At 40.3% G+C, this 22,959-nt stretch overlaps 1 protein-coding gene across 3 annotated transcripts in view; it reads right to left on the reverse strand.

Moving 5' to 3' along the window:
- PPP3CA (protein phosphatase 3 catalytic subunit alpha) overlaps nucleotides 1–22,959 on the reverse strand; it is a 148,934-nt gene that overhangs the window by 52,074 nt on the left and 73,901 nt on the right. For all 3 annotated transcript variants that reach the window (XM_072118508.1, XM_072118498.1, XM_072118516.1), the window contains exons 2-5: nucleotides 21,965–22,165; nucleotides 9,461–9,585; nucleotides 7,378–7,489; nucleotides 5,212–5,357 (exon numbers count right to left, since the gene is read on the reverse strand). In XM_072118508.1, the coding sequence (XP_071974609.1) occupies nucleotides 5,212–5,357; nucleotides 7,378–7,489; nucleotides 9,461–9,585; nucleotides 21,965–22,165 (584 nt within the window). The remainder of the gene's footprint in view (nucleotides 1–5,211; nucleotides 5,358–7,377; nucleotides 7,490–9,460; nucleotides 9,586–21,964; nucleotides 22,166–22,959) is intronic.

Here is a 22,959-nt window from a genome sequence, read left to right on the forward strand (position 1 = left end):
TCAAAAAAAGTTAATGACTCCTAGCAATTATGCAATTAAGCATTGAATAATAAGACGGAAACTGTATGCGTGACGGATATTTCCATGAACAACCCAGTGGGTTCGGATGATTGAAGACTGCATTTCTGGGGCGCAGTTTATGATTTCAACATAAATATGCTGATTCTTTAATATTTGGTTGCTGACAGAGAGATTTCTCCCTATACACAGAAAGAGAGCTGAAGCTCATTTACATACACTGGACTCCTTGTTGACTTATTGTCAATATGCAACATCCCCCACCGGGGCCTAGCCTTTTCTTGGGACATAGAGGCAGCCGGGGCCCAAAATACCAGAGTGGCTGGCTAGTGAGGCCTTGGGCACGCTGTGGTCACGGTGTTTGGTATTGGGACCAAAGGGCTGACCTACAGCCTGGCAGGGCTAAAGCAGGTGGTGTGTGCAAGAAATATGGAGGGAGAGGCTGTTGCCCCAGGTTCTCCCTGGGGCAACCCCTGAGGTGTCTGTTGTAGGAGTCCCTGGGTGATGGATGGGGAAGCCCGTGGTGGTAAGCAGCCATATTCAGGATCAGACGGAGGCAACGTTGTGCAAATTAACTTACAGTTCTTTATTGAAAAGCAGGCAACGGCCCAAAAACAATTGAACAGCAGATCCTCAAGCTGGAAGAGTCATGGAGAGCTGGTCCACAGGAAGGTTACACGCAGCCTGATAGTAGATGTAGGCTGGGCTGGTGCAGATGGAACGGAGTCCGGGTGAAGGAGCTGCAGTTCTGGGCTTAAGTCTCCGAACTTGCCCTGGGTGCTAGGCAGTAGGCCTGAGGCACTAGAAGTTCGTGGAATTAGGATCTTGGCTGTGGCAGACAGACCTGGTTCTGTCTGCAGACTCTTGATCTGGCTAGGGACGGACTGCTAAGGCTAAGACCATGTGCTCTCACCCAGCAGGGGTTTATATACTCCCCTGGTCAGGTGGTAGCACCTCTCCAATCACCTTCCAGCTTGTGTTATGGAAACATTGTTGGACAATTACAAATTACAATTAACTGTTGCCTTGCCAGGCAGTACCTACAGCTGCAATTAAACAGTATCCTAAATTCTACAAACTTCCTAGAGGGGTGATCAATCTCCCTAACAGCTCCTGACATGGGGAGGGCGCTATTCACAACTATGCGTTGGCAGGGGTGTTGCAAATACATAAAACGTTATCCATACAAAATAAGCTTTTGTTACTGTCAAACTGTTAAAGGATATATAGAATCCTAATCAAGCACTGTGACTATGGTAATCTTCTTAAATTTTTAATCCATGGGCTCTTTCCTTCTAAAATCAACTTTTAAAATTATGCTAATGAGTTAGAAGGTCTCTGGGTGTGTTACCAGAGCTCCTCAATGCTGCAGCTTAACAGACTGTTACACTGTGCAGTGCACCCCCCCCCCCACTGTGTGCAGCTCTGAGATTAGAGCAGACAGAGGGAAGTGGGGGGAGTGCATAGGGAACAGGAGAGAAAGGAGGGGCACTGGAAAGTTTTTCGTGCTCATAAGCAGCATTTTAGAAGGAAGATGGCCATGGATAAAACATTTCCTTGGCATCTCTCCTTTGAAAAAGAAAAATTGGATTTTACTGTGGGACCACCTGTTACTTACACCTAGGTGCAGCTCCACCTAAGGGCAGCCAGAATGTTATCTGTTAACATCAAGGCAGGGTGGAGTAAGGCAGAGGATTTGTGGATATTTACACATGTAGGCAAATTAATTGCAGGATGATGTTCTTGCTTTTTTAAAATAGTCATCTCTTATTGTGAAAGGAAACCAACCACCTTAAAAAATATAATCTTGAGAAAAGAAAAATTATAATAAGCAGCACAAAAAACGGGTACAAGATGTCCAGCACTTCAGGCGGCTAATTATGCATGTCCTCGCACTTCCCTCTCCCAGCATGCTGTGACGTCACCTCACTCTTCCATGCTCCCAGCATGGGAGAGGACGCTGGTGAGGGCGTGCATAATCAGCAGCCCGGAGAGCTGTACATCTTATACCCGTGCTCAAAAGTTTGGACACACCTTCTCAATTAGAGTTTTCTGTATTTTCATGACTATAAAAATTGTAGATTCAGATTGTAGATGTGGAATTTTATGCTTAACATAAAAGTGTGAAACAACTGAAAATATGTCTTATATTGTAGGTTCTACAAAGTAGCCACATTTTGCTTTGATTGCTGCTTTGAACACTCTAGGCATTCTCTTGATGAGCTTCAAAAGGTAGTCACATGAAAAGGTTTTCACATCATAGGTGTGCCCTGTCAGGTTTAATAAGTGGGATTTCTTGCCTTATAAATGGGGTTGGGACCACCAGTTGTGCTGTGCAGAAGTCAGGTGGATACACAGCTGATAGTCCTTACTATGGCTAGAAAAAAAACAGCTACGTAAAGAAAAATGAGTTGCCATCATTACTTTAAGAAATGACGGTCATTCAGTCCAAAAAATTGTGAAAACTTTGAAAGTGTCTCCAAGTGCAGTTGCAAAAACCATCAAGCACTACAAAGAAACTGGCTCACACGAGGACCACCCCAGGAAAGGAAGACCAAGAGTCACCTCTGCAATTTTTTTTTTTTTCTTTTTGACGCGCGTTTCGCCGTCGCTTCCTCTAGGGGGTGTGCTGTGGCAGGGTGAGTGCCTAGTATATATATGGTGAACCAAAATTCTCAGTACCTGGGGTCCAATGAAAATGCGGCGTGCCTGATGTAATAGGGCCAGCAGGTGTGTATGCCAGCGCATCATCGCGGTCTCCATACACACACCAGGGGGCGGGGCCATGTTCCGGGAGACGAAAGGCGCGCATGCATTGCGCGTCATCGTGACACGGAAGTCCAGCGCCACCCTCAAGGCGTGCGCATGCGCCGAAATGATGCGCATCACACCACCATGTTGGATGCTGGCACAAGTGTGGGAAAGCCATAAGGACTGATAGTTAAAGTAAGTATGCATACAAAATAGATAGTAACGGCCACTCACATTAGATTTTTGAATTTTTTAGAGCCAACATTTAACCTTAATTAAAACATTAAACTAAGAAAGTGCATTAATGAGTAGAAAGCCATTGTTAAATTCATTTGAATGGAGTTATAAGTAAAGTGCCAATTGCTTCATAGTGTTTGGATCTAAATAGTGTGTGTGGATTAGGGTACCCATTATTGGTGCCAAAATATGTAATTGTATGTGAAAAGAATTTTGAAAATGTGTAATGACATAACTGGTATTATGAAATAAATCCTAATAAATATTAGGACCTTCGTCAAAAATTATTGCATATATATGAACTTATATAAAAAAGAACTTTGAGGTCAGGAACGGCATCGGGATTGATTAAAGTGCTGAGTGCAAGTGCAAAAGTGCAAAATAAAGGAGGGGAGGGGAAGTGAAATGTGGGACAAAATTATTGTGCAAAAATGTGCAAATTTGGGGAATTTGTGCTGTGGTGCAAAGGACATAAACTGTGTGAAATGGTGATGTGTCACCTATTAGAGTGTGCTCACACAAAAGTGCTAGAGAACGTGACAAATAGCTAAGTGCCATGTGATAATATATATGGTGCACTGTAGGAAATATTATTAATATTTAAATGTGTTAGCATATAATCCCAGTACCAGTATATACACATGGTCTATAACAAAAGACAAATTATACCCAGTGAATGGAAAAAGAAACGTGAATTAGAATACTTAGCACAAAATAAAATGATGGATTTGAACAATGGCCCAATTAATGGGCTCAATGGGCTAGGGGGGGATGCCCCCTGCACAATATCCCCCTGTAATATAAATGGGCAAGCCCGTATCATAAAAATCTGTGACCCAACCGCCATATTGTACTTCTAATACTACCTCTCAGGCATACTAGCCACATAAGTGGGGTGCTGTGGCGGTGGTCAGCTTTACGCTTTCACCCATCTTGTGGCTACATACTACACCCTGGTGGGTAATACAATTGGTTACAGCCCTTTTTTTGTGCATACTTTTGTCTGTTTAGTATTTGGAATGTATTTATTATGTACTGTAATACTCTTGAGTGACCACCGCCACACTTTTTGTGATTTTTAAGTCTGTTTTTAACCGTATGTTTTTGATGGCCGATTAAATAAAGTTATATTGTTTTTCATGGATTAAGTTTGGAATTACGTACTTACTAGTTAGTCATTTGGGTATCCTATATACTTCCATTGGTATTGCATGTCTCTGATTGGTAATAGGAGCTTTACATTGAGGATTGGGTTATCTTTGTTTGGTATTCAAGAGTCACCTCTGCTGTGAAGTTCATCTGAGTCACCAACATCAGAAATCACAGGTTAGCAGCAGCTCAGATTAGAGACCAGGTCAATGCCACACAGAGGTCTAGCAGCAGACACATCTCTACAACAACTGTGTGCAGCAGCCTTCATGGTAAAACTTGTTTGGGCTAAAGAAAACAAGAAATGGATATTAGACCAGTGAAATCTGGGCTTTGGTCTGATGAGTCCAAATTTGAGATCTTTGGTTCCAACCACCGTGTCTTTGTGCGGCGAAGAAAAGGTGAACGAATGTACTCTATATGCCTGGTTCCTACCATGAAGCAAAGAGGAGGAGGTGTGATGGTGTGGGGATGCTTTGCTGGTGACATTGTTGGGGATGTATTCAAAATTGAAGGTATACTGAACTAGCATGTTTACCACAGCATCTTGCTGTGGTAACCTGTTGGAAGACCATTTTGGGTGACTACTTCTTTAAGCTCATTAGGAGAATGCCAAGAGTGTGCAAAGCAGAAATCAAAGCAAAAGGTGGCTACTTTGAAAAACCTAGAGTATAGGACATACAAGACACTTTTTTGTTAAGTATATTATGCCACACGTGTTAATTTATAGTTTTGATGCCTTTAGAGTGAATCTACAATTTTTATATAGTCAGGAAAATACAGAAAACTCTTTGAATGAAAAGGTGTGTCCAAACTTCTGGTCTGTACTGTATATCTTTCTTTTCTAGGTGATCCCCACGTGTCAAAACTAGCGACAAATTGCTGGGATCAAGGTGAAAAGGAGCGGTGGTGAGGATTAATAGGTTTTTCAATGTTTTTTAGGTGGTTGGTTTCCTTTAACAAAGCATTGTTAATGATATATCTCCATGTGTCAAAGTAGAGTTTATAGACAACTTTATTGGAAAACAGGATTTTTTTCTTTTTGTAGGCACTTACTTTTCTAATGTCATCTAAAGTGTTGATTTCTGGAGATAAGCCACCATGTACACACAGGAACTGTTGGTTCATCAGAGCAGCCAATGGAAGGCAGTCAAAGGCATCCATGCAGGCATCATATATTCTTTCTGAATATTTTATTTTACCTTTAAAAGATCGAAGGAAATCACACAATGGAAAAAATATTATGGATTAATATTATAATTAATAACATAGTAAACTATAATTAATAATGTACTGCAACAAGAAGCATGAAAGGAGAAGAAGTAACAAGATACAAATAATAGAGGACTAGAGATTTACTGAGCTATACATGCTAGAATTCTGCAACCACATTTATCATGCTAGCAATGTATGCCCCAAAAAGGGATGGGGCTTAATGTCAAACAAATGGCTCAACAAAGGGGTGTCTCTTTTGAAATGGGTGTAGGAATAGTTTCACTGGAAATATGTAAGTACTGTAGTACATGAGTTACATGATCTTTCAGACCAAACGCTACATGGATGCCTCCAGTCTGCGCGAGTCACTGTAGTGGTTGGACGTCGCCTTCCGAATACAGTTTAAAACAATAACCCTCATCCACAAAGCTCTGCATAAGACTGCACCTCCCTACCTCTCCTCTCTTATCTCAGTCTAACGCCCAACCCGTGCTCCTATTGTTTCATTTGACCGTTTGTACTCTGTAAGGCTACGTTCACACAAACATATGGGGGACTTATATACGGTCGGTGTATATACGGGGTATATACGTCCCCCATACACTTCTATGGGCTCACGGCCCTGTACGGGAGCGGTACGGTGCATCACACGTGCGCCACCGTACTGCTCCGTAGCCCATAGAAAGATGGGACATGTCCTATATTTCTACATAATATGGCGCCGTGCACTGTATATTCCTATGGAGAGGGGCGGGGGTGAGCTGCGCTCATCCCTTGCTCCTCTCCACAGCGCCGATGTATGCCCACCGTACGGTATCGTGTGAATGTAGCCTAATGAAGTATTTTATTTGTATATGTCCTCTGTGATTTGTAAAGTGCTATAAACTACGATGTTGCTATATAAATAAAGATTATTACAAAATTTTAATACTTGACAAATTTTACATCATCTATGTAGCTTCAAGCTAGCTTGACTTATCATAACTGTGACAACATAATGCTCCAAAAAAAAAAAAAAAAAAAAAAATGTAGAAAGGGAATTCACATAGGGCAGGTCTACAACATACTGTCTGGTCACTTACATACTTTCACTGCATTTAGCAGCTGCTAAAAGTTATAGTAGGCCAGAGAGAGGAGGACTGGAGGGTTTTTGACAATAAAGAGCAATGAAACTATTTAATGCTTAACTCCAAGTAGCACATTCCTTGTCAGGATTTAAAAAAGGGCTAGATGCTTAAATAAAAACGCATGTCAGATATGACACATTTGTTCCTTCTAAAATCAACTTTTAAATTAGAAGGGCTATGGGTGTGTTACAAGAGCTTCTGCATGCTGCAGCTTCACAGACTGTTACACTGCACAGAACAACCCACTCCCACTGTGTGCGGCTCTGAGATAAGAGCAGACAGAGGGAAGAGGGAAGTACATAAGGAGCAGGAGGGAAAGGAGGGGTGCTTGTAAAGCTTTTCCTGCTCATAAGCATAAATTTAAATGTTGATTTTAGAAGGAAGATGGCCATGGATAACACAGATCCTTGGTATATTTCCTTTAAAAAAGGAAAATTGGATTTTACTGTGGGACAACCTGTAAGTTGCACCTAGGTGCAGCTCCACCCATGGGCGGCCATTAGGACAAATCTGTTCAGACGCTCCTGACAGAAGAAACAGACTGTCCGAATCGCAAACACGGGGAGGAATAGGGCAATGAGTTTTGGGGCTCAGTTAGATGGCTCACCCATGGATCTGTACAAACCATCGCCATATTTGTTGGTATGCTATCCATTGAATCACTGCACTGTGACCGGTCGCCAAAGACCTCTATGAAGGCCCTGATTTTGCGGTCAGATCAGGGCCCCCATAAATGGTCATGTGCATGAGGTCTTAGAGTGTAGTGGATCCTCTTACACAATACCACTTTGTGTGTCCCTTTGGTTCAAAACCAAGAAGGCACAAGTAAGGCACTGAACCCCACCAAGCCAAATCATAACCATGTATTGTGGATACTTACATTCTTGTTTGAAGGTAAAATACTCTGTTAGATGTCTACATTCATGATTCCCGCGAAGTAAAAACAGCGTTTTGGGATATAGAATTTTCAAGGCCCACAAGTACAGCACACACTGAAAAATAAACCAAAAATCTTTAATGAATAATATCCAAGCGATGTGAAAGTTTAAGTGTGAGAGCTTATCTTTTAGATGACATGTCATGACAAGTGTGGGTGTGGTCACATGTGGTGTTTTACATTTACAAACACAATGCAAACTTCTAGGAACACGGCTCTGCCCGATCACATATGTGCTTCCATTTTAACACAGGTGCTGGTTACCTATTGCATGCAGTTCAATGGAAAAGCATATGTGACCGGCCTGAGGCCACCACCAGGCGTTTGCACCGCGTTAGTAAATGCAATACAAACCCCAGACGTGGCCAAACCCTTAAACTAAACTCAAAACTGATTTGACTTCAGAAAACAACAAATGAGCCCCAAATAGTAAGGATTTGTAGTAAAAAGTATTATGATAAGAAAGTACTATCCATCATTCTTAACCTATGCAACTTACTATGTAGGATTTTTTAAAAATCTCAAATATGAAAGACGATTTAGGGTGCAGCCACAGGCGGCACTTTGCATGTATACAATGCAAAACGCTGGGTGCTCGTTACCAATCACAAGCATTTCACTCAAAATGCATATGTGATCAGGGGAGCCCCACCACTAGGTGCTTTATATTGCTAAACGCATTGCAAGCGCCGCGTGACCAGGGCCGGCGCCAGCACCCGGCAAACCCGGGCAAGTGCCGGGGCCCCCAGCAGCTGGGAGGGCCCACTCGTGGCCAAACCCCCGTCCAAAGCGACCTGGCCGTGCCGGGTGCTGGCGCCGTAAAGCGGCGCTCTGTGTGCTGCATGCCCGCGGTCACTGGCTTCGCTAGCGTCGCGTTCATAACGCGACGCTAGCGCACAGGGGGCGGGCCGAGGCCCGATTTCAGATGCGATCGGGCCGAGGCCCGCCCCCTGTGCGCTAGCGTCGCGTTATGAACGCGACGCTAGCGGAACCTGTGACCGCGGGCTGAAGCGCTGTGAGGCTGCCGGAAGGAGAAGGAAGACGGAGAGGGGGAAGCTCCGGACCTGAGCAGAAGGCTGAGGTAAGTATTATTCTTTTGATAGGGGCTGTTAGTAATGATTGGGACATGAGGAGGGCGCTGTATGTAATCCATATGGGGAAGAGGGCTGTATATAATGTGAAATCTGATGTGGGAGAAATGGTTTGGGGGTGAGGAGGGGGCTGCATATAATGTATTGGGGCTTCATATAATTTATTGGGGGTGAGGAGGGGGCTGCATATAATGTATTGGGGGCTGCAGATAATGTATTGGGGGGGGTCAGGAGGGGGCTGCATATAATGTATTGGGGGCTGCATATAATATATTGGGGGCTGCATATAATGTATTGGGGGTCACGAGGGGGCTGCATATAATGTATTGGGGGCTGCATATAATGTATTGGGGGCTGCAGATAATGTATTGGGGGTCAGGAGGGGGCTGTATATAATGTATTGGGGGCTGCATATAATATATTGGGGGCTGCATATAATGTATTGGGGGACAGGAGGGGGCTGCATATAATGTATTGGGGGACAGGAGGGGGCTGCATATAATGTATTGGGGGCTGCATATAATGTATTGGGGTCAGGATGGGGCTGCATATAATGTATTGGGGTCAGGATGGGGCTGCATATAATGTATTGGGGGTCAGGAGGGGTCTGCATATAATGTATTGGGGATCAGGATGGGGCTGGGCTGTATATAATGAATCCATGCCGTTATGCGAGTTGACTGCAAAGGGGCCCACTGAGGCTCTGTCGCCCAAGGGCCCACTGAAACCTGGAGCCGGCCCTGCGCGTGACCACACCCTTTAGAAAGCAGTTAGGATGGAATCTAGGACATCTGTTAGCTTTGCAAACTTTTCACGCTATTACTATTGTATTTTGCATAGATCAGGTATAATAACGTGTGACTGGCACCACACATTGAAGGCTGACACTATGGACCTGGGTAGGGTGGCTACAAAAGAAGTCTGGTTATAATTACTTCAATGCTAAAGTATCCTCTGTCAACGTAGTCTCCCAGGAAGAGGTAACGTGTGTTGGCAGGTGATCCTCCCACTTCAAATAACTTCATCAGGTCAAAGAACTGTCCATGGATATCCCCACATACTGCACATAACAATGAGAAAAGAAATTATTACACTATTATACATGTCATAATTACAATAGACATCAATGGGAATACAATAGATGTATGGCACTATTAAAGGGGTAATGCATGAGAAAAAGGAACCATGTAATGCACATCTGCCACTTTATTTGATTTGTTTTAAACAAAAAGTTTCAACATTTCATTTCAATATCTTTAGGGTAAAATTGCACATCATGCACTTTCCAGTTTGGCCACTAGATTTTTGAGCTAACCTCATTGCTATCAATTGATGGATATATCTATTAACTGCTCTCTATAACTAATGTAATTACGGTAGTAGCAATTGCTATTACTGCTATCTATATCAACTGCTCTCAATAACTAATGTAATTACTATCCATAGCTATTGGTGAATAACTATCAATGCGGTCTATTTATTTTACTAATACTAGCTATAGCCATCGATAACAATTGCCTTTGGTCACCATCCATCACAATTGTCATCAGTCACCATCTCTCAATAGCTATTGGTCCTTTTCTATTACCATTAATCACTATCTATTGCTATTTTCTATCGGTGCTTATCTCTCACTATTAATTACTATCCATCAGTGCTTTTCTATTAATCACTATCTATTGGTACTTTCTATCGGTGCTTTTCTATCACTATTAATTACTATCCATCAGTTCTTTTTCTATTGATCACTATCTATTTGTACTTTCTATCGGTGCTTTTCTATCACTATTAATTACTATCCATCAGTCCTTTTTCTATTGATCACCATCTATTGGTCCTTTTCTATCACTATTAATCACTATGGGTCAATTTCTATCACTATTAATCACTATGGGTCAATTTCTATCACTATTAATCACTATCTATTGGTCCTTTTCTACTAGTTTTAGTCACTATGTATCAAGCAGTAGCTATATATCTATTCTCTAAACATACATCTTTATCCACTTATCCATCAGAGAGAGACCACATTCCAAATTTCCCATATACAAATAGAGAATTTGTTCTTTTTTTTTTTTTTTTACCAATCTCGGCCGAATAAACCTGATTAGATCATCAACAATGGAAGGTAAGTGAAAGAAGCTTTCAGTGTTGTGATAACCGCTACCCCAAGTGACTCCTGAAAACAATTAGTGCATGCAGACAAAAATCCAAGCGCACTGCAATAAACTGCCTTATGTGATCTGAAAGCCCTTAAAAGACCACAGGGAGTATTAGACAGAACAGCAACAGAAATGTGCACATTAGCTGCACTCTCACAAGCCCTCCACTATGGCGAGAACCCTTCCCCCTCAGAGCTAGGCTCACTCTGCAGTGGCCATATATTCCGTATAATATGGGCATGAACAAGAGGCCGGATAGCACTTAGAATGACATCTCATAAAAGATACAACGATCAATCCCCCTGGGCATACTTGATTAGGACTGGAGAGATCTATTTCCCCATTGTAGGGGGTATATAAGGTAAAATAGGGCAGGGCTATTCAGTGTGACATTACAGTGCACCTGCCTGGCTTGTCCAACATATCATGAAGAATGAGTGCAAATGATCCCAGCTTTACCTGCCTCTAGACAAGTGTCCAGATTATCATAGCTTGTCACAAGAGCTTAAGCAGGGTTTTTTTTCTTTTGCTGACAATCAAAATGACTGATGAACCCTGTAATAAGCAGCTTATGGTCTTCATATGATCGGCTTCTATCGACCTGAACATGGTACAAACCGGTATTCCCTGGTAGAGTTGTGTGACACAGTAAACTACGAGTAAACATTGTTGTCTCTGTACAGGCAGTCCTTGGTTACATACAAGACCGGTTCTTAAGCTGAATTTTTATGTAAGTAGGAAAATATAACTCCAGACAAAACTGGATTTTCAAAATTTTGTGCAGTCGTGGGAACATGGATTATCAATAAAACGTAATTACAGACACCTTATCGCAGCCTGGGAGCATCCATAGAGCTTCACCATAAGTCAGAGCAGGCAGAGAGGTCCGTCTGTAACTAGGGGTTGTCTGTATTGTGTTGTGTAGAACATTATTTTATAAAGATTGAATAACATAGAAATATTTTACTGACCAACCCCCACTAACAACACTATAGGTCCATTTAGAAAGTGGAAGAACTTATCCTGCTTTGGTGATCTCCAAAATTAGCTTGTACACCTACAGCAAAGTTATGAACCAATAGGATGGAGGCGTTAAGCATACAAATACTTGCTCACTCCATATGTTTCGCAGCAGGTTTTCCAGTGTCGGCTGCTTACTTTCTACTACATACTTCTCTTTGAGGCTTACCTGTGTGCTAGAAGAAGGGTTATTTCTGGAGCATATTTGAGTCATCCGACAACCAAAAAATTCAATGACTGCTTTGTGAACCCAGTGAAACAGTATCATTACAAAACAGTTTCTTCCTAAATGAAATCTATCTAGCACTCAAACTTTCTCTATAATCCAAGTTTAAAATTATTGGAGGTCTGCCTTTCCAATACCCTACCCCAAACCCCCTGCATTGATAACAAAACCTAAGGTGCCTTAGGCATATTTTCTCCTATCATATAAAGTAAAACCGTATACGTCCACTAGATTACTTTTCCTTATTAAACTGAAAACTCTTATGAGTCAGTAAAAAGGTGACTGATGTCACTAATGGACTCAATAGAGGCCCTTGCAGTGTCCATCAATTTCAGTTCATGCAAGCCAATCACTATACATGTAAACTGCACATATGCAAATCAATAGTACCCACCATTGAATCCACACTGAAGACATCAGTGACTGTGACATTTCCAGGATCCCCCTATCCATCCTCACTGGCATTGCTAGGCATGATTAGGATTGGTCAGTGAATTAAGTCTTGTCTCTGGATTAGGTATCCTGGGAAACTGACTGATCAAAGTAAATCATGTTGTCTATAGATGGAAGGTGTCATTTTCCAATTTTGCAAAACTACCAATAATGAAAAAACTAATTCAAGGTTTGTTGCTTGTTTCATGACACCTGGAAACCTTACACAATGCCATTCAATCTACTCAAACTAAAGCAAATGATGAACAGACTACTTCATCCCCATACAACATTACCATATAATCTACTGTGATAGCACAAAGTCCTGGACTCAGCATAGCAGCAGATGGCAGACATGTCTTCACAGAGAGAGATAGAAGCTCTAAAAGGCAAATTGTGCCTCTGCTATTGTGCAGACTTTATATTTAGCACATGATTTTATAGTGTTTTTGCAGGCCTTGCCTACCAGAACCCTTTATATCTGCTATATATCCACAGAACACAAATCCAAGTAACATATGAAATTACAACACACAGAAATTGATTCAGTCTCATGTTTGTCCCAATATGGTATTTTACCTCCAATAAACTTAAGAACGCAAGCAACTTTTCCAGGATTCCCTTATTATGATCCATATAATAACACTACATTTTTACCTAATTTAAAGTAAAAGTATTATAAGGGCAGATCTGGGTAACAAAGAAAGCTTTTCACATATAAAAGATAAATGCAAAGGGGGCGATCAATAGACATGCTATGGGTTTCATTAGCATTGGGATGAAATTTGTGACAAATTTATCAATTTGTCATATTTTCTTTAAAGAATCGGGTGACCTATATAAACGAAACCATAAGCTTAGACAACGTTTAGGCTTTGTGTCAACATGTTGCACAATAAGTGCCATGTTTTTGGGTTTGTTTGTTTTTTAGAAATTGTTGTGGTTTCCAGCAGCCACTTTAAAAGGTAGACAATTTGGGATGCAACATTTTAATATATGCAGCGCCACCAAAACATAGATCACTTTACAAGATTTACATTCAACTGAACTGGGCACAGCTACCATCTAAAAGGAAGGCACAAAACTCTAAAAATTGTCAAAAGTTTCCCAAATAACAGGTAGTTTCTCATGTAGCCCTGTACTGTTCACATTACACTACACATTACTTACTAAACTGCTATTAAAGAATGATATAAAAAAAGCAAAGATAGAAAGATATCTTTTCCTGGGTTAAGATACTGTTAAAAATGTGCTCCCTTCCTGACGTGTATTGGTAAAAGCCGATGGTTGACCCCACCAATGTGGTAGTGAGGACCTATTCTAAGATCAGGTGATCAATTTATTCATACTAGAAAATACATTCATCTTTGCAAATAACCTATGGCATGCATGCAGTCTTCGAAAAGGATCCTATGCCCAATTTGTAGGAGTCGGAACAGGTATATTTTAAGTAGAACTCCGGACAAAATGTCACTGCGACAACTGGATTTTAATATTTTTGGGTTGTCATGGAAAAAAGGAATAAAAATAGGGCTCCATTTTATACTTTCAATATGGTTCTGACCTTCTAGTGAAGCTCTTTGGATGTGACTTGTGTAATTTACTTTAGCTCCAGGCTGCAGTGAGCTATAGGTCCCAGCACATAGTCATTGTGGGCCACAGTAAAATCATTCCAGGGCTACAGATCATCACCGCCTGAGGCTAAAGTGCAACCAATAACTGGACTCCAGAGATCTTCCTCAGAGGTCACAGAGGGCAGAGAGGTCAATTTGTAAATCGGGACTGCCTGTAATTTGTTTTAAAAATAGTTCTTTTAGCAATATTCTACTCTATTACACATTCTAAAATGTAAATAAAAAGAATAAATATCATATATTTATAAATAAAGGAAAATATGTTCTGGCATGGGGCACTAAAAGCTTTTACAACAATGACATACTATTTATTCTGGGAGGAGAGGCACTGGGGGATTTTCTAAGGACATTACTTTGGTGTAAGATTACACGATTGTCTTACACAGAGATGGGATTTCTCTCCGCTCTTTGCTGTGTTTTGATGTAACAAATAAGTCAGGCCATTTACAACGATCAACAATTCAGCGATGATATCACAACAAAGGGAAAGCTTCTAATGACCAGCGATGGGATGTTTATTAGGTGCAGAGGAGAAATGCTTTAATGGAAAATGCACATCCAACCTTAATGGGAAAGAAGTTTTAGTTTCTGAACATCATCATTATTAGGAGACGATAATGACATTTTAAAACGCTTTGAGTAGTAATGTGATGGACCGCGAATACTTGCAGACTCATCACAAATAGCATTTCACAAAGTATTCATGGCCTTTCTGAAGCCAATAGAGACATAACATACAAGGGCATAAAGTTTAACAAGTCTGTGCTGCATTTTCTGTCAGTTTTAGTGAAAATTACTTAACATTGACTATTGGGTAACCAAGTAGACTGTAAGCGCTTACAAGCAGGGCCCATATGTTTGTACTCTAATGTTTTTGTAAAAAGCTACGGAATATGATGGTGCTGTATAAATAAAGATATTCAAATGAGTAAAATAATACAATACAAAAACTAAACAATACAGAGCAGATCAAAGTATAAAATGAGGAGCCACAATGATTCTTAAAATGGAATGTGTCAGCAGAAATTGATCTACCAGTAAAAGCTTTATCAGTATGTTGTGAAGCAGATCATGCTCCTTTCATGGCTCAGTGTGGTGGCATCATCTAAGATAATCAGTTTCATGATATGTAAAATGGTTGCATAAAGTCAAGGAGATGGAGAGATTAGCGCTAAAGTCAAGTTCACCTTGTCTAAGCATGCCCACTTTGCTCCTCCAGAGACCTCATTAACCAGCTCTTTTGAAGCCTGGTGAATGATGTTAATCACATGAGGGGTGTTCTGAGCAGGGAGAGCTTGACTTCTGTGTGGCTCTTTAATAAATGTTCTTATGCTCTACTTGTGTCTTGTGCTTTTCTTTTAAATAGTCACAAAAAAGGCACAAAATGCATCAAAAGACGCAACACATACACCATCCATTAGGGGGCTGAAGCTCAGTACTTACTGCTTACCCCTGCCATTCTAACTGGTAGGTTTCCTTTAAGTCATGAATCTGGCTTTGCACGGCATTGCACTAGTAGTAGGTTTACGCCAGTATAGTGAAGTGGTTGGAATAGTCCTGTACGGCAGTTTTAGCAATGAAAAGTTGCAAAAAATCTCTATGCAACTTTTTTTATGCCAAAAAGTCCAGGAAAACCGATGATAAATTTACTTCTATGAGTAGATTTATACAAACAATTTAGAACACTTTGCTAGTTGATGCCACACCATTGAAGAACCATTATCTCAAAGGTACTAATCTGTTAAACAATATACAGGCAGTTGTTTATTAGGTCAAATTTTTCTTGAACATCCCTACAACAAGAAGGGTCTAGATGCCTTTTTATACCTAAATAACATTAATGCTTATGTTATATAGAATTGTTTCCCCTAAATTCCTTCCTCATCCAATCCCATCCCGACATATATGTCGGAGGCCACTGTTTTCAGGACTGATGTCGTTCCATCTGTTTTACCCCAATTAGGTGTATTATATATTATTGGTGACACCCCTATAAAGGTATTTATATATTAACCTAGATATTAATAACTGTGAATGCAGTGGGAGGCCAAGCCATTTCCTAGATTTTCAATGAATAAGCAGAGCTTATTAAGGATGAATCTTCAGTAGAAAACTGGATGAGGTTTATATTGGGTTTTTTCGAGAACATAAAGACCTTGCCAAATAGAACATGTTTACAGCTTGCCATATTGACACGCATCATTATCGGTGGATGATTATCCTTTACAGATAATTTAGGTGACTCATGTCTCCAGCATGCTGGTAACAAAAGCATTCATACAAGACCAGACAAAATAAGATTTCATTTTCACCTTCTTCTTTCTCCCCTGTATTCTCCCTGCCCTGTTAAAGCTCAGCTTTATTTCTTTTCCAGTCACCAATTTCTTCTTTCATATGCTACAAGCTTGTACTGTGCAAAACAGGACAAGGAAAAGGACGGCTTAGCTTTCTGCATTGCAGAGTCAAATGAGGACATAAGTGCAGTTCAGTAGAGCTAGACGAGAGAATCCTACAGTTAAATTGCACTGAATTGTGTGACAAGCCTGCACAGTATAACTAGAATGATTTTGTTGTGCTTTGCCTGTACTGAAAAGGTTTCCGTGAGCATCAACGACATTCATATAAATCCTCTAGAGATCCGACAATCCAATTAACAGAATCTCATAGCCACAGAATATACAAAATGATGACCTTATTACAGCTAGAACGAGAGGAGAGAAAGACTATTATGTGGAAAACGGAATTCAGTTACTGTCTGGAGATTGTGATGAAGCCGTTCACCCTAAATACTAGATTAAGGACTCTAAGACTGCACACGTAGCATAATGGCTGCCGGATTCACCCTGGTGGTAATTCCGTATACCATTCCAAATGCATCAGAGAGCAGCCAAAAAAGTCTGGTTTCCGATGCATATAATGGGGTGGTTCTGCCGCTGTCAGGTGGCGGATCTTAATCTCTGCATTGCAAAGGACGACTTCTGTACCATGAGCTGCAGGAATAAGCATCATATCACGTATTTGCTTCTGATCCGAAATCCAAAGCAGAAAAACATTATTGGGCAGTATTGCGAAAGATTGGGGATAAATGCCCAAGCACCAAAACACTCCATTTACAAGTAACGTAATACAATAGAGGACATAAGAAGAGTGTGTGTGTATGTGTACCCCATAAGGGGGTCTCTCCTATGATTCCCCCTCCCTGAATAAGGGAGACATTAGGGAGAGTATAAATCACCAACCCGTTACGCCAGACTTTGACACATATAAAGCACCACACACACCCAACTATACTCTCCAAATCAATTCTAAAAGTAACACTATATGCTAGCTTTCCAACAGAGTTTTATCATTTGTTGGTACAGAAACCTTTTGATGATACTTTTTATACTTATAAGAGTAAATGTGAAGTTTTAGTGAGTTTACAGGGGTAGCATAGCCCTTTGGGCACTTGCTTCGTTGTTGATAATATCTCATACTTTCCAGACACAGGGATTTTGGCATAGTCCCTTGTATTTCTATTTTAATGACCTAGCAATACTCCCTGTGCTATAAATTTTAAGGTCCATTGTCATTAATTTCATGGAATAAAAGAACAGCACAGGCTTCCAGTGTGTGCCGTTTTACAAATGTCTGCAAACCTACCGGGACAGGCAAGTCTCACACAAGAGAAGTACAGGAACCATTTTAATGTGGCTCTAATGAAGGAAAATCACACCATGATAAAACATACCCATTAGACTGGTCTATACATTTTCATGTGGCATGTAATGGCAATGGATGTATTCGGATATATACATATATAAATCATTTTGAGAGATGGTCTTCCCTGGCTTTCGTTCTTTGAGTTTAGAAATGTGACTTAGATAAAACAACTGTAGATATAGCTAGCCGCAGTACAGTAACCGGGCCCCAAGCTGCAAGACCATGTAATGTTAATTCTGGAGAAGAGATTCTTTAGGTGTTAAGGGCAAGAAACTTTTAGAACAAAGCATCACCTGAAGACACATAAATGGCACCAGCTCTCAGGAGAAAGCCGACCCATGACTTCTTTGTTGTAGTATCCAGCTGTGGCCACAAAAAGGAGTCAGAAGCACGAAGTACTGGATATGCGAAAAGTGTAGCTCTATCCATGCTGTTATATTTGAGAAATGCCAATTTATAATATCAGACCATATAATAATGACAGATGACTTCGTTTTCTATGGCCAGTAAGCAGTGGTAGTCAATGATAAAAAGAATTTACCAATGGGTTTGTTTCCCATGTTTCTCAATATAACAAGCGATCACTAGATTTAATATTCCCTTGAAATATCCATCAACTGTATCTGCTGTTTGCAATTACATTATTCTCTGGAACTGTATGGAAAACCTTGGTCAAAATTAAAATAACACAACTTATTACATTATTGCATACTCTTTCACTCGGTATGGACGTTGTCCAATTATACCAAAGCTGCACAAGACAGAAGAGACTATGCAAAAAAAAAAAAAAAAACTGTAAAAACCCCCAAACTGTAAAAACTTGACTTTTTAAGATGATCTGCTGCAAATTTATCTTATCAACAACTGTCACATTCTGCACATTCAGATAGAGGCTAACATATCAATCCGAGATTCATATCATAAGCACCCAAAAGACTACTGAATATCTGTATTTCCCACTGCATCCACTACAATAACGAAAAGCTTAAAATCTAGAAAACAAAGGTACCAATGATAAAGCCCTGCTCAAATAGCGAAATACAAATCACCATAGACTAGATGGAATTTCCCATCTCAACTATGTGAATAGGAAGAAGCCAATTCCATCACGGAGTTTCAAATTGGTAAAATAAATTATATTCATCATTAAACACAGTCAAATTGATGATTATAATGGAATACTGGCAGAAGAAATCAAAAACTAGTCAATATTTATACAAGGTAAGACAAAATCACCTATTGTCACCTTAAAGGGAACCTGTCACCAGGGACCTCAGGTTGCAGAAGCCGATTACAGCTGCATTGCAAATATGTCTTTCTGCCTTTTCTAAGCATTTGCAATACAATATAATTGTTTGCCTACACGGAGGATTCTGCCAGGGTGCAAAGTAAGTTATTACACAGGGGCTGGACTATGGTTTGGATGCATTTCAAAAAACAACCATTCAATTGCCGTCCCCATTTTTGTTGAGATTAAAAAAAACGCCACTTACCCATTATATAATAGGAACAATTAGACCATTTAGTGCTAAAGTACCCTAGAGCAGTGGTGGCGAACCTATGGCACGGGTGCCAGAGGCGGCACACGGAGCCCTTTATGTGGGCACACGGGCCATTGCACCAGCACACCAGACAAGACTCAAAGAATCTTCCTGCAGTTCCAAGCAACTTAAAAGATGCTGCTTTCAGTCATATTTTCATACTTACTTCGCTACTTGGGAAGAGGGAAGAGGGAGAATGAATAGACAGGGCCAAATTATCTTTAGGGGACCTCCTGCTGGCCCCACAATTCTCTGTGCACAGAGGGACACTGGAAAGCAGCTAAAATGATGCAAATTTTCCATCTTTCTAGTGTGTTGCTGTCCTCAGGAGGCCAATATGATTGAAAGTTGTTTCAGAACAGGGAGCAATAATTACTGCTTTAATTTTTGTTGGCACCTCGCGATAAATAAAGGGATTTTGGGTTGCTTTTTGGGCACTCGGCTGCTAAAAGGTTCACCATCACTGCCCTAGAGGGTCTAAAATTAAAAAAAAGTAAAAAAAAAACAAAAAAAAAAAAAAAACTTTCCCTAGAACTGATATAAATTTAAATAAACAGTAAAAATCACAAAACATGTTAGGTACCACCTTGTCCCATTATGCCCTATCAAAATATAAAAATGGTTATTCTTGACAGTGATCCCCATAATGGACTATAGCGTCCGAAACGCTACTTTTGCACCATTTTACATCACATAAACATTTTGATCACTTTTTATAAAAAAATTTAACAGTACTGGAAATGGTGGCAAAGAAAAAATCAGCTCATCTCGCAAAAAATGACACCTCACACAGCTCAGTACACAGAAGTATGAAAAAGTAATTAGCGTCAGAAGATGGTTTTTCTGTATACAGTGGGGCTTATTTAATAATGGTCCGCAGCCGCACTTTCATCTGGTGATCCAAGGTTCTCTGGATTTGCACCCTGGGACAGGTATTTAACTGGAGATTGCACATGATCGGATTGTGGCGCGGCTGCGCTGGCTTTCATGCGACAGAAATCTGAACACAGGTATCTGTATACTTTTCAAGACTTATGAGAATGTACAATAAACTTTTAGTTCCCCAGAACTTTTTAATAAAGTTATCTTATATATTTGCAAATTTTCTTTATAATGATTAATGGGGAGTGGAGTAGCTGCACCGTGGAGCAGGACCAATGGTTGCTCCACGCCCCAGTAGCCTCTTTTGATCCCTCCTACCCTTCTATCTTCATCTAGCAGCTCGCTGCAGCTGTGTGCACTCATCTATGAAGCCGGAGCTACTGCGCATGTGCATAGCGTTTTAATATGTCCTGTTATGCTTGCCAGGTCCATAAAAACATGCTTTTATTAATTTTCCTGCAGGGCTGCTGGGTTGTGTAACATCCTTAGTCCCCAAAGGTCACAGAGGATATTGCACCCCAGAACCCCTTGCAGCAAATTAGCAGATCAATGAAAGCACGTTTTTATAGACATAGCAAGTATACCAGGACATATAAAAAACACTATGGATGATGCTGCCATGGGAAATCCATCATTGGATCTACTTCTGTAAGTAGATTTCAGATAGTAGATTTTCTTTAAATTACATATACAGCTAGTGACAGGTTCTCATACAGTCCTATTTATGAACGGACTCCCTTCTTTTAGCTAAAAATAGCCGGGCAACGCAAGGAAAATTTTGTATGCAGGACTTACATTGGGTGATTTGCATACAAGTTTACAAACAGATTTTTTTAACCATTGCAGCCATGTAAAAGAACAATTTCTGGAAAAGGGCAATGCTTTTTAATCATAATTTTTAATGGAGTATTTATTTTGAGCTGGTTAATTTAAATGGCGGGTTCTCTTTAAACAGTTTCTGTATCAGCTTTTCTTTCTGTAAACCATTAAAAGCCAGATGTAATTAAAGGGAACCTACCACCACGAATCTACCTATAAAGGTAGATCGGGTGGTAGGTGGATGTATGGGACGTGAGGATAGCCCTTTTTAGAGCTAATCCTCACGTCCCCGCTAGCGTAGCATAAACTTTATTGCCCTAATATGTAAATTTAATTAAGCGGCTACCGGGGCGTGGAGTAGCCGGACACGAGGCTACACGGCGCGGCTACTCCACTGCCCCAGTAGCTGCTTTCCCCCGCCTACCCTGTGATCTTCGGCGCGCAGCTGCCGCAGTAACTCCGGCCTCGTTCCCGAGATCGCGCATCTTGGCCGGAGTTACTGCGCATGCTCTAAAAAGGGCTATCCTCACGTCCCATACATCCACCTACCACCCGATCTACCTTTATAGGTAGATTCGTGGTGGTAGGTGCCCTTTAAGCTTGATGGAGTGGATATTGTTATCTCTCCGAGAACTGAACCAATAAAGAAAATATTCGCTAGGTAAAGTAGATAGAGCTCTTAATGCTTTCAGACACACTGCTCACTGCAGGAGAGAAGGCAGAAAAATGACACAGAAGTTTCTTTCTTTAATGAACTATATGAGAAAGTTTAATATTATCACCTGTTCTATTCCTTTCCGATAGGTAAAATAAAATATTAGAATATTTGGGTGGAGGTTGCTTGTATACCCCAAAATATTGTCATCATTCAATTCTATTTACTAATAATATTATCATAAGATTATGAATATTTAACAAGTTTAATGTCTGTAAAGTTTTCTGAAGGCCTTATTTACTGGAGGAGGTTCTCCAAGGTGGAAAATACATTAGTTCTAGTTCTGTTCATATTCTTCTCACTTACCTGTGACTGGTGCATCAATGTCCAGCAAATTTTTCTCCAGGCGGAGAATTGAAGCTCCCTCTGTGATTATTCGAAGGGCAACACTTTCCTCCAGTCTTCCTTCTTTCATTAAGTGAGCTTTTAATATGTCTACCCGAGGCTTGCCATCATTATCAAATACTTCTTTTGCTGTAAGCCTATGACTTGGTGGGAATGGTACAGCTAAAGACAAAAACAAGAAAGAAAAAAAACTTTTTAATCAAACTTGTACAATTTAATGAAACAAAATCTATATTTTTTTTATACACACACTCAACTATTTTAGGTATTCGCTCTTCAATTGGGTAATTATTAACAGCCTGCAGTCTAATAATGCAATGTCACTGCTAAATGCACAATATCTACTGTATAATAAGAAATCTTAAACCATAGTCTCAACATCTTTAGACTGAAAGCCTTGGTAAAATAGTGTCAATTTACTTGTATGTTTGTGATGTATTACTCATGAGTCATTTGTAAGAGAAAACACAATACATTATATTTCTCAGTATAATGAGATCCTAAAAAGAAGAAATGGCAAAGTACTGTATACTTAACATGGTGTGCACAGAGACAAAGTGTATACCATCAGAAATGGTGCTCTGTTACTAGACTTAATAATTTGTTGTTATGATGAATACAAATCAATCCGAAAAACATTTCCAGGTAACCTTACATTGCAGCGATTTGCCAGTAAGTGGAAACTGCTGTAAAACCCGTCATTATGAATTATGTGAGTCAGCCATTTGCTTGCCATCACTGGGATATGTTCTTGTCAATGGCATGACCAGAAATACTAAAGAAAGTGATGGATAAAAGTGGTTGTCTACAATTATTAAGACAATGGCCTTGTTCCTGATACAACGTAATGATCAGAGGTGCCCAAAACATTCTCATTGTTGAGGGTCCCGCCAACCAAACTTAGTGTTGGGTTTGTGCTTTGAAGTCTGGGTGATTAAGTGAAGGGATCTGACATA

This window comes from Engystomops pustulosus, chromosome 1, assembly GCF_040894005.1.
Source record: "Engystomops pustulosus chromosome 1, aEngPut4.maternal, whole genome shotgun sequence".
NCBI lineage: Eukaryota > Metazoa > Chordata > Amphibia > Anura > Leptodactylidae > Engystomops > Engystomops pustulosus.